The 13533-nt window shown below is 40.8% G+C and overlaps 1 protein-coding gene across 36 annotated transcripts in view; it reads left to right on the forward strand.

Moving 5' to 3' along the window:
• Positions 1 to 13533, forward strand: part of LPP (LIM domain containing preferred translocation partner in lipoma) — a 655397-nt gene that overhangs the window by 477190 nt on the left and 164674 nt on the right. For all 36 annotated transcript variants that reach the window (XM_048214797.2, XM_048214791.2, XM_048214810.2 and 33 more), the window contains one exon: positions 9391 to 9517. In XM_048214797.2, coding sequence (XP_048070754.2) covers positions 9391 to 9517 — 127 coding nt within the window. The remainder of the gene's footprint in view (positions 1 to 9390; positions 9518 to 13533) is intronic.

The following is a 13533-nucleotide window of genomic DNA, read 5'->3' on the forward strand; positions in this document are numbered from 1 at the left end:
TTAAAGTACTCATAATCCCACCATCCTAGAATGAGCTATTAACATTTTGGTGTATTTCCCTCTAGTACCTGCTTTTTTTATACCTTTTTTTATACCTACCTACATAGACACACTGACGTTCTTGCATATATGTTTTTATACATTTGTAATTATTAGGTATACTATTTTAATTTCTTGAGAATGGCAAGAATTATGACACAGTCCAAATAACGGTAAGGAATTGTTAAAAACCCATTTTGAACACAGTGGATTAGAACTGCAGTCAGGGCTGGAGCCCTGATAGGAGGCACACTGTGATGTCTGATACAGCTTTATGAAAATGTAGCTTCTGGTTGAGGGTGGCTTTTCTGTGGGGCAATGCACAGCAATGAGTGTGTTGGCGTAAGACCTTTCTTCCCAATGTTGGAGCAGCTGGCTCTTTCCATTGTTCCAGATAACCAGATGAAGATGAAAGGCCTTCTCAGAAGTCACAGCCAGGCACTAGTGGGGCATAACGAAGTCCAAGACCTGGTTTGGTTTGAAAACAGCCTTGAAGGACCGTGCCTTCCCTTCATCAAACTTCATGTCTTGTGTCTCATTGAGGTGAAACCTCCCAATGGAAATAATGCCTTGTAATTGTCTTGCCTTTGTTATATAGCTAATCCCTGAGACATAACATACAGAAGGCCTGATTAATGGGGAGGAAAAACACATGTGGGTTTTAGCTATAGTATTGTGGAAATTGCTTCTTTTAGCCTTGGGTAGAAACAATGTATATAGGAGGGGAGTGAAATGAGAGAGATCCTATCACCCCACAGAGGCAACTCGAGTACTTTCTCCCTTAAGGAGGACCGCCTGGGAGCACTGACACAGAAACTGTGGGTTAGGTTAGGTTGGCAAGAGATCTTTGGACTCACTTCTCCCTGACGCTGAGGCTCTGGGCTTCCTGCTTCTCCCCTCTCCTACTTCTTACCTACCAGGTGGGACAACATCTATAAGTGGTGCCTTTTCTGGCTGAAATTCATCGCGGCAGGAAAGTATGAGGGAGGCTACCTTGTTCCAAAGAGCCAAACGTGAGAGCCCTGCTGTACAATTTATCTTTTGGTGTCAAAGGCTAGGATGTGGGGCGGCTGACCATTGAGAGAGCCAGCAAAGCGTGTGTTCACCAAATGTCGTATATTTCAAGGTTTGTAGTTAAAAGAATTCAGAGTGATTCCATCTCTTGCTAAAACAATTAGGGTGAAATTCCGATATACTAGCCCAAACATACTACTCTGTAGACATTCCACTTCCAAGAAGAAAATCATCTTTGTTAGTGGTTTGTAAGCTGTCCCTCCTGGTAATTAGAACTGCCATTTATGTGACGTTTAATACTTTACAAAGATTCTTCATATAAATTAGCTACTATTAACTTCCAGTTGATGGATGAGAAAATCAATGATAGAGAAACAAACACCGAGGACCTGCAACAGTGCCCTAGACGTCAGGCCTGGGAACAAGCATGCTCTAAGCCCGGGGCACTCTTGAAGCTACCTGACTGAGAGTGGTGAGCACAGAGAGGGGCCACCTTGTTCGCAGCTCAGCCTACATCACCACTGCACCCTGTGCGCAAACAGCACAAGGCCCCTTAGTGGACACCGGGTAATTCCCCCCACTTGCAACTGTGGTGATATCTACCACACTGTAATTCAGAATCATCCATCCTTGGCTGTGACTCCTAATTTGGCTGAAGAAAGGTGATTTAGAGGCATCAATGCATGGCACAAGAGAGAGAATATGAAAAAGAGGTTGTAAGGAAATCAAGCTTTTGAAAGGTGAGAATTAACTGGAATGGGTTTCAAAGCTAGAATCAACTTTTTCAAGTCAGCATTTCTGGGTCGTCTTCTTTGTGGCCTTACTATTCATTCTCCAAGAAAATGGAACTTAAGAATAGAGGAACCAAGAGCCCACTTTTCTGCTCCTCTGCAGCTGTAAGGAGTGTTCGTTTATGGGTTTCTACTTGTTAAGAGGCCCCTTCCTTCCCTGTGGCCCACTGCTTTTAACCCGAAGCAGAGTGGGTATGCAGCAATCTTCTGTCCTTGGCCTGAAAGGGTGCTCTTTCCATCAAAAGGGAGACGTTGAGAGTAGAGCAGGATAATTCAGTGAGAGTCAGAAAGTAGAAGCAGCCTCAGGAAATTGCAAACTGCAAACTTGACATAGTTAAATAGAAGGGGGGAGAAAGAAGGAAAATATCAGAAATATATTTTTTTCTGGCAGGCTTTCAGCTCCAAAATGGGGCTAATTCTACCTTTTGAAAGAAGATAATTTCAATGTTTCTTTTTTCAAGAACACATAATTGAAGTTATTTTCCCTCTGAGAGAAGGAACCTCTTGTACATCATTACAAATGGACAAGAAAAGTGAGCAGCTCTGGTCCCCGAGTGATAGAGTATTCATTATCATGTAATCTCTCTGAATATCTTGGCTGTCTTTTCCCGGTGTTTATCTGCCTGGGCGGTGCTTTTCTGGTAAGGTTTAGATTTGTACTAAGTTCAACTTATCTAGCACTTTGTAACTAGGAAATGAATGGCGGGTAAGGACTCATAGGAGAGAAATGACCCGCCGCAAGGTCAGTATCCAGAGTAACTCAGGAGGCTGACATGATGACAAAGGGTGGGTAGCCATTTTGTAAAATGGATCCTTAACACATATACTTAAATAGTTAAATTGGTGGTAACAGAGACTCAAGGTGGTGGGTGTTCTCCTTGGGGTCTTCACTGTTTGCACCCCTATGCAGGCTGTTCGCTGTGCTTCCTTTTGTATTTAGGAGGGCTGAGGAAATTCTTTCTCCACCCAAGGAGGGGTGGTGGTGGGATAGGGCGTTGAACCTTTGTTTGTTCTTGATTTTCATGCCCCACATGTAGTGAAAGTTCAGTAGGCTGCAGAAACCCTGTGACCTGCCAGCTGCTTACTCAGATTCAGAATGCTGAATGAAGTTCTAGATTGTTTCAGGGGGTGCTGACAAGTAGTTTAAATCCTCCTGTAAATGGAAATCTCTTTAATGATCATGTTTCCACTTACTCAGTGTGTGTCTGTTTTTATAGACTACAAAGTCCCCGAAAATATGAATTATCTGTGATTTCCCTATAAATATCTGTAATGATATGTGCCCTGCATATTACGGGCACAAAAATAAGATAGGGTAGAATCAAAGGAATCTTTGAAAACATCATTTTGCACAGAACGCTACTAAGGCTCAGGGAATAGAAATGATTTGATCAAGATTACTGGACCAGTTAAAGGCAAAACACAGATTAGAGAGATAAATAGGCCCCTCTGTGCTTATGGGTTCCTATGTAAGAATATATAAAACCCTTCCAATACTGTCGAGTGTTATATAAATATGACGGTATCCTTATTTGTGCTCTTCCTAATCTGGCAGTTCCCTTGCTCACCGAGGACTCTGTCCATACTCACTTTGTTTGCAGAAACAGTCCTGATTTTTGCAGTCTCACCCATAACTTTTACCAGGGACCTAGATCCAAATTTGGCTACAGTATTCATAATAAGCCTTCCCCGGAATATTATCAGCTGCGCTGCTGCTAGCAAGAAAAGAACCATGACAGAGAGGAACCAGTTGCAGATGCTTGGACATTTTCCATTTTCTGACACTTTTCTGTCAAGAAAAAAAAATAAGTGTTTTTTATTCCCCCAAGGCAAAAAACTTTACTATAAAAAAAGGGACTTATAGGAAAATATACAGCAAAAGAATATAAACCACTCTCCCATCATTTTCGACCATTAACCTTTGAGCATATTTCTTCCCAGTCTCCCTTGTATAGCAGTTTGAGATAGGCCAGCCTGGTCAGTGGCTAGCTCTCCACAGGGTATCCTCCTCCTTTCTTGCGCTTCCTATGGCCTCATCTAACTGCAAGGGAGAGTGGAAGATGGAACCCAGCTGTGTGCTCAGAAAGAGGAGGAAGTCGATTTTGGAGAACAGTTAGTGGTCTCTGCCTCACTTAGTAAATATCAGAGTCCGTAAGCATATTAGCCATTAAATTGGCTGTCTGTGTTGCCTACAACAGTCTTGACATTGACCACAGGTCATTTCTCTAGCCTCGTCTAGCTCTGTTCCTTCCCTATTTCTTAACATTTTTTTTTTCTAATATGCATGTTCTTTGATACATACTATTCTTGGAGTGTCTTCTTTCTCTTTCTTTTTTTCATTTGTTGAGATCCAACTTATCCTTCCAGATCTAACTAAGAGGTAATATCCTTACCGGTAGCCTTCTCCCATCTCAGATCACTGAATTCATCCCTGTGTTTTAGTATTTATACTTTATTGTGCTTTTCTATTTTCAAGACCCTTTCTTCCTAAACTGTGAGTTGTTGGGGAGCAGGGGAGTCAGGAATAATCTGAGTTTATAATGATGGTGCTCGGTACTTGGTAATTTCTTAGGAAAGCCATGTTTAAGAGAATTGTGAAGCAGTCTTCTGAAATTCATTTCTCAGTAACTCATCTGTAGGTCATACAATGTGTTTTGCCCCTTCTAGGAGTTTCAGGCATTTCAAAGAACATACATATTAGTGATTAATATTGATACTTAGAAGAATGTCTTTTTCTTAGAAAAGGCTAGAGGCTTTGTTTATATTTGCTTTACAGGACTTTCGTTTCACTATTTAGCAGTAAACCTCTACTCTGAAAAAAATCCAAGTCACTACAGAAGAACGGAGTAGAAGGGCATGCAGATGCCCCGGGCACTGAGAGCCACCGCCGGGTCGCTGGGACTTGCCCGACTCAGCACAGCTGGTGGCCGTCGGGACTCCACCGATTTCCAGGGCTGGTACTCGATGCCAGGTTGCTCCCTTTCCCCGCTCTTGGCCTCACCTTGCTCACCGTAAAGGAGGCTTACTTATTACACAGGCCTGTTGCATCAACATTTGAGATTACAGGGATGTGAAAACAGGCACCCTGCAGAGCATCACAGAAATGCAAGGAATTATGATGATGCCACAGGAGCTGTACTGCTGAGCGTGTGCACATCTCTGCGTTTGAAGAAATAACACAAAATAACGCAACACATCCCTTCCCGGCCCCCATCCCACAAATTTTCAATCATGTTCTATTACCCAGACCCAGTGCTGGAAGCTGCTTGTTTAAAAGATACATTGGACAGTTGCTGCCTTTTCTTAGGACGTGTAGAGGCCCGAGCACTACTGAGAAAGAGAAATGAAAAGGGGTCTCTTCACCGTAGTGAGAAAAGCCCTAAAGGCTTTTAAAGGACTTGAACCCCAGACAAAGTCCTGAGCTGCGTCTTCCTTCACGTGAGAGACATATGGACACGGAGGACCCTGTGTTTTTACCGATAGGTTTTCCATGAATGGTCAGCTTTGTGCATTGTTTGGGGGCAGAGGCGGGGGGTGGGGCGGAGGTGGGGTTCTGTGGCCAAATAATGTTCACAAACTCTGGAAGAGGTGTTCTCTTGGGATCCTTCCTCATAAGAAAAGCCAGGAATCCAAGGTTAGCATTTATATGGGGTTAGAATGTAAAAGAAAAGGAAAGCACCTTTCCAAATGTATTATTTCAGAAAGTGTATGGCAAACAAATAGGAAGTATCTGGAGAATAAAAGGAATGATATGTTGTCCTTAACATCTGTGAAGTCCTGACAATGTAAGTACTTTGAAAGAAGGACCTGTACTCGTAACGTAAGTGCTAAGGGTAGAATGTGAATTGCTGGTAGAGGACAGACCTGGCCTTCTTCCTGCCTTTGTTGATGTTAAAAGGGAAGCAGATATATGAGGCCCAGACGATGATAAGTGTGTCCATTCCCTCAAGGTCTACCCTAACACTGGGAGCAGGAATGATCAGAGTTTCCTTAATAGTTGTTGATTTATATTAAAACAGCCAATGCCATTAAAACTACGGGTAATATCTCCTACATTTCTCCACTTCCTCCATGGGAAGGAGGGTTTGGTTGGAAAAAAATGTGTGGCATTTGGAGTCAGATGACAGCCTATTTGGGGCTCAAGTTCTCTCCTTATTGCCAGTCTAGAAAACAAGATGTAGGTCATTGTTTCATCCTTGTCTTCCGTTCTGTCACCTGAACTGGGATTATCCCCTCCCTCAGAGGTGGGTTGGGGATCCAAAGAGAGTCCCTTTGTTGCCATGGTTTGAAAGCAGTTAAGCTCTCTACAGCGTGAGATGCAAGCTCTCTGATTTTTTTTTTAAAGATTTATTTATTTTAGAGAGAGCGAGAACGAGAGCATGGGGCGGGGGAGGGGTGGAGGGAGAGAGACAATCTCAAGCAGACTTCCCCCTGAGCACAGAGCCCAACATGGGGCTTGATCTCAGGACCCTGAGATCATGATCTGAGCTAAAATTGAGAATCAGACCTGTAACCACTGAACCACCCAGGCCCCCCACAAGCTCTCTAATTTTAATCCTCACAGCGACTATGAGGTGGCATTGACAAGCCCTTTTTACAGAAGGAAATGTGAAGTTACAAGGAGTTCACAAGCTCCCCTAAGGACACCAACCATTGCCAGAGTTAAACCTCTGTCTCCAACTCTCATGCCACTGTCACACAGGATGCCCCTTCCCTCTCCGGCCACAAATATTTTAGGATAAGCTTCCCACCTCATTCCGGTCTCATGGCTCTCCCATCCTCCCTCCACTCCAGAGAGAACTTTCTATTCTGATGAGCTCACCTCCTTGCTGAAAATCCCCACTTAGGTTTCTGTTGCCTGGATGTTCCTACCTAAGGGTCTTTTGATATGTTCCCTGTAGCCAGTGAGCTTCCTGAAATTGTAAGTAAATTTGACATGCATTTTTATGGATGCCAGTCTCTGCCAAAAGGGAGTTGAGCGCATCAGATTTTCAGGGCCTAGAGCCCCTGGCCCATAGAGAAGCCCTAAGTGCCCAGGATGGCATGGCAGTCCTTAGCCGGGCCTTCCTTTCTCTCATCTCTTCAGCCTCAAACACAGAACCACTTGCATTTCCCCCCACTCCCACCCAGCCGTGTCTCAGCTTCGGCCTTTTGCTCCTCTCAGAGCTCCCCCTTGACCTGGGTTAGCCCGTTCCAGGGCTTTGCTAGTATCCAGCATATCTTTATCACTTGAATTCATTCATATGTGAAAAGTTGTATTTCATGGATTGCAAAAGTCACGTTCCATACTATTAAAGAAACACAACCTTAGAAATTAAAAGGCCCCCAGGATTCCAAACCCAGAGCTGATCCCCTTTAACACAGGACTATATGTCTTTTCAGACTTTTTCCCTACCTAGATATTGAGCTGTAGATAATTAAACCGTACTTTTCAAAAATGGGGCCATCATTTAGATTTCCTATCCTACCACTGGATCTGTTCCTTTGATAGCATGGCTACGCCATCTTTTTCATACTTGCACAGGTAGAATTATAATGTTCTCTTAAAACCGGTTCACATTCCATTGTATGTACCAACATTGTCCATTTAGGTGACCTCTTACCCATGGATGGAGAGTTACATGGTTACTTTTGATTCCTCCTTTATCCAAATATAGTTCCCGTGACTGGCTTTGGTCATATAATTTAATGATTATTTCTGCAAAATTTTCCTAGAAGTGGATAACATCTGTGCCATTGAAAGTTTAATGTTACTAGCAAATCACTCATCCAATGTTCAGATGCTATTTGTACTTTCGAGGAGGCCTTACATTTAACATTTAACGTTTATTGAGTAAATGAGTCTGGGCGGGGCCCCCTGTGCTGGGTTTATCATAACTAGCCCTGCCCTGATCTTTTTGGGTGTCAGATTTCCTTATCTCACAATGAATAAGAGATTCCGGCATGCAGCTCTATTTTTTCTTTGTCACCGGTCACATGTCGTAGTTTGCTCACTGCTGTCCCTTCTCCAGTGCAAATTGTCCAATAATGAAATAAAATCCCAGCATAAAGAATTGTTGGCCTTTTTGGCCTTCTGTATGTCTGTACTTTACAACTTTCTATCCATTTTTTAAAAGCCTAAAAAAATGGAAAATAAATACAGAGAAAAGTCCAAGTACCTGCCAATTAATAATTTCACATACATTTAGAAGGCATTTTATGCCTCCGACATCACACAGATAATTAATATGCATCTTGGAGTGGTTGAAATAAATGTTGGTAGTAAGGATGAAACGTTTGTACAGGGATTTATACTTTACAGGATTTTCACATCCAAGAACTCATTTGCTCTAGTGAGGATAACAGGTGAATGAATATGCAGCTTTGGGTTTTGTTGAACTGATTCTTATAAACTGTTCATGAAAGGAGAAGCTCTTGATCAACAACTTAAGAATGCACGAATATCAAGGGAAGAACATTCTCAAAATCTCAGCTCTCCGCATCCGCTATTGTGGATGTCATTATTTCTTAACTTTTTGTAAGTTTTTCTGTTGCAAATGCTTTGATTAAAGATGCTAGAGTGTGATATTGGAAATGGCCAAAGTTATAATATAGGCAAAGGAAAATAGAATAATAAATTCCCATTCATTTACATGGCACAAAGCTATTTTACATCTGGCATCTGGCCTTCTTTCTTTCTCTACATACTTTGGATTCTTGGTTGAACGTCTCAAGTAATCTTTCTCCTGACACTGGATTCCCTGACATTGCTATAATTCTGGCTCACCCACCTGTTTAAACACCAACCCAGTACCAGTGCTATTGATGTACCTTCCCCATTTGGCACATGGCTGTTTGTAGTACTATGGGGAGAAGCTACTCAATCTCCTTGACTGGAACACAGGGCCATTCACTTTCTGCACCCCTGTGCCCCAGAAGACCCATCTCATCTCCTACCTCAAGCTTTATACGTGGTGCAGAAATATTCAACTGCCAGGAGCTCCTTATGCCACTTGGCCTTTTTCTCACCTGAATATAAAAAACTTCTACCTGTAAGTTTCCTGCCCTTTAGCTGAGTAAGTCCTGGTCTGTACCTGGACTGTACTTTGTCTGGAATTCTTCCTTTCAGGCTACAGGAGAGGTCCCTTATGTACCCTGGTTGTGCACTTTCTGTAGTTGCTTTATCTTTAATTATTGATGGACCTGAATCTCTCACTTGACCGTAAACTCCTTAAGGGGAGGGGGCTCTATTTATCTTGTTTATATATATATATATACACACACAACTGGTATGTAGTGACTGCTTAGCAATTGTTGAATGAAATGAATCCCTGCTGTTGTAAGCATGGATTTCCAGAGCCCTGTAATGACTCATCTCGATAAGACAAGTGGATCCTGTAAAATGGTGTGTCCCAGGTCAGACACTGGAGAACTGATACGACTGATTGCAGAACCCAGATCTCTTCATAGTCATGTCCAGTACTTTTTTGTCTACAATGCAAATACTATTTGATTGTCTTGATTTTCTAAATTGTATTTAAAGAACTATGTGTCTTCTGCCTTTCAGGGTGGACAAACAGGTTCCATGGGGCCTCCAGCTGTCACCCCCTCATTCCGCCCCGAAGATGAGCTCGAGCACCTGACCAAGAAGATGCTGTATGATATGGAAAATCCACCTGCTGAGGAATACTTTGGTGAGTGGGGGCTAGCGCTGACTTCGAAGGAAATGCCTGCTGTTTTTCCTCGTTACTAACTAGGAATATGGTCAGATCCACTGGTAAAGGATTTGAGTCTGGATACTTTGGAGTCGGTATGCATCTGCACACAACTGAGTGTTCTGGAAATTACTTTGTGAGACTGCCATAAATGTGGTATCTGTTCGGCTCATACTAAAAGTGCAAGGGTGCTGTGCAGTTTCTTGAGATACAAATTTGATTTTAAAATGAACTTTTGACAACTTATAAGCTTCTCCTTAGGCAGAAATAGGGTTTCTGTATGTGTTCAGATTCCTCACTGGCCTAAATATTTATATACAAAATGTGGAAGTGGATAGTGTCTAAATTCTGCACTCTCGATTCTTTCCCTATGCGAGTTTAGGAAAAGATGTTCCTGTTGTATTTTTTTCAACACTCTCCCCTCTCCAAATCTGTGAATAATTATGAATGGTTATTCCATCCAGTCCATTAGGGTAATGTGAATTTATGAACTATATGCCAATTATGAGGTGTTACAGATACATAACCTGTCCTCAGGGAGGTGGTAATTATTCAGAAGAGATAAGAAAAACACATAAATAATTACTAATCTTGGTAGAAAGCTGTAAGAGGCATAAGAGAGGCTTATATGAGATATTATAAAATTTGAAAGCTCTATTCATCAGGAGCATTGGGAATGCCTTATAAAGCAACAGGTGGCAGCTGAACCCGGGCCTTTTAAAGGAGTGCCTCCCAAATTTTCTGTGATGAAAGCTATTTCCTCCTTAATCTGTTGGAGAACAGTATTTGTATAGAGCACCATTAAAATTAATTACTAAGTAAACGAAATAAAGAGAATACAAAATGGAAGGCCAAGTTTTACCATTATGAGATTTAACAGGAATAATTTACCCTATTAAAGTGTTACATTCTTTCCTAAATACTCCCTCTCTGTGTTTGTACTCTGTCCCATTGCAGATAAACATTTCTTAGATCCCCATCCAGGGACCACAGTTTGAGTAGCATCATTTTAAGGACACGTAGAGAAAGGAGATTACATTTGGCAAGGAACAGGAGCAAAGGCATGGAGATGGAAACATTACACAGAGCTTTCACTTCTTCAGACATTGACTACTTTCATGTCTTCCCCCCTTGCTCCGTATTTGGGAATGTGTAATAACAGGTGAACTGAGGGCACTCCACAGGTGAACTGAAAGCCACGCCACAGATGGAATGGGATAGGATGTGAAAAACATGGCATTGATTTGTATATAGGTATAGGTCAGCAGTGGGAATGAAGAATTTTGGTTCTGGTCCTTTCTGTGCTTTTGACTGGCTAAGCAATAGTGAAATGTTCCCCATCTGCTTGAGCCCCATTTCCCACCTCGGTAAATCAAAAGTGTGGAGCAAATGTTTTCTAGAATTTCTTTCTACACTAGTAAGTGCCGATAGAAGCAGCATTACTCCAACGAAATAACAACAAAGCTAAAAGCTAAACATAAATCGATAGGACAAATGCATGGAGAATATTTTTTTAAAGTCTCTAGTTAGATTAAAATATACTAAAAGTGTCTCATGCTCTTGTTATTGATGCGGGGGAAAGTTTTATATTGGAATCTTAGGCAAACTTTTTAAAAGAGCATGTTAAAAGCAAAAAATAAGGCTGCTGTACTAAAGTATATTAAAAATAAAAAGCAAACTAGTGTAACAAGTATATATGCCTCAAATATCATAGCAACTAAATACATAGCAATGAAGAAAACTGAACATAGATAGTCATTGTGTTATGAAGATGTATTAAGCCTTCTGGGAAACAGATATAAATTAAATTTTATCTTCGCCTTCAAGAACTATCTTACTTCTAATACTTACTAGCTTAGACAACTTGAACAACTTGCACGTGCTCTCTCAATCTTTGTTTTTGTTTTGCTTTATCTGTAGTATGGAAATAATCTTTAGCTCATACTGTTATTTTGAGTATTGGGTGAAAATTTTATAGAAAGCACTTAGCTGTTGTTGGCATATAGAATATCCTCAAAAATCAAAGTTATCCGTGCTTTGTTTAAGAAACTAAGATACACCTATTAAAAATCCATTAATAATACCTGATTTAAATTTAAGTTCCTCACAAAAATAGAACATATGTCACCAATTCGTAAATAATCATTACCAAATAAGGATATGAACCATGAAAGAGAATGTGGAATAATGATTAACGTTTATTGAGTGCTTACAAGATGATGTCACAGTTTTATGTACTTTATAGGAATTAACTCACTTCATCCTTATGGAAAATATATAAACCTGTAAATTCTATTATTATTTCCATATTAGGAAATTGAAGCACTGAAGTGTTAAATAATGTGCCCAACATCAACAGCTAATAAATTACAGGATTTGATTAGATTCCAGACTGCACTCTGTACTTTTTTTCCTTCTAAAAACTTTCCCCAGCTTATTGAGATATACAGAAATCAAATGCACATAACCAGTGTCCATAACGTGGCGGGCTTGGACATGCGTATACTTTGTATTGCTGTCACCACAATCCAGGTAAGAAACATATCCATCACCTCCAGAGGTTTTGGCTGGATAATTAAGAAGGGCTTTGTGGAGGAGATCAGCTTCGGATACACAGAAAATAGAAGGGTATTCTCTTCTGAGTATTTAGAAGGAACAAAATGAATTGAGGCCAGGATTATTTAAGGAAAATTTACTTTAGGTGGAAAATATCTACCATGTGCCTATAATGTCCAAACTAGTCTACTAAGTGTTCGAGCCATATGACTATAGGCAAACATGGATCTTACCTTTAAAGGTTCCTGTCGTCTAATAGAGAATACATACAGAGTGATGGTGTTTCATCCTAACACAAGACTGAAACTGACAAGTGACTTAATCAAAGTTCAGCCAAAGGTCTTTGAGAATTCAGAAAAAGGAGAATAGACATCCCCAGGCAGGAATGGAAACATGTTTATGGAATGGTTAGCCTTTGAGTTAAGTCCTTAAAAGTATGCTAATAGAGATCTGGAAGAGGGATGTTAGTAGAGAAGTGATATCGTTTCTGAGGAGGGAAGTTTTAACATGATGCAGAATAAAATCGTTAAAGTGAATCATCAATGTGGAAAGGAACAAATATTGGGAAATAAGGTTGGAGAAGAAGGCAGGAGTCCTGATTGTATTCTGGATTAAAAGAAAACTATTAAATATTTGGGACAAGTTTATAGAAATTTGAATACGAGCTATATATTCGATAATACATCAGTGTTAATTTCTTGAGTGTGGTAGTGGCATTGTGGTTATGCAAAATGCTATCCTTGTTTTTAGGCGTAACATACTGAAGTATTTGGGGTGACATGTCATGATGTCTCAACGTACTTTGAAAGTCTAGATAGATGATAGATCGATCGGTAGATCTACACATAGAGATAGAGATGCAGATAGAGATATTGTGGGGAGGGCAGAATCACTTTAGCTTAGAACAGCTAGAGATGGCCATTACTGAACAGTTACCCAGGACACCCTTCTTCCCCAAAAATGTATTGAAGCCTCACAAATGAATTATTTTAAGACTCCTTTCTTGGGTGGAAGGAATAGAGTTACATTCCTGTACCTTCTAAACTTGAATATTGTAATGATTACAATGGATCTTTGATATTTCCCTCTCTTGTGTATGTTTCCTTGTTTTCTACTGAACACATACCTTTTCTACTACTGATGAGATGATAGTTATTAGGGTGGTGATGACGGGAGCTGATTTTTATCTAAAGCTCTATTCACAAAGTCTGACTGACAGGTCTGGAGATGATGTCTTCATCTTTTAGGTGAGGAAACAGAGATTCAGAGAGGCTGAGTGAGTTGTTCAAGGTTACATAGCTAATAAGTTTCAGCATTTGGACTCATTCTTCTCATCTCAAGTCCATGCTGATCCGTTACCACTATAGCAAGACATGTGTTGTTCCTGCAGCTTATCAAGAGCTGGCTATCCTGCCTCATGTCATCCTTCCCCTCCTGAT

This window comes from Ursus arctos, unplaced genomic scaffold (assembly GCF_023065955.2).
Source record: "Ursus arctos isolate Adak ecotype North America unplaced genomic scaffold, UrsArc2.0 scaffold_4, whole genome shotgun sequence".
In the NCBI taxonomy this organism is placed as follows: Eukaryota; Metazoa; Chordata; class Mammalia; order Carnivora; family Ursidae; genus Ursus; species Ursus arctos.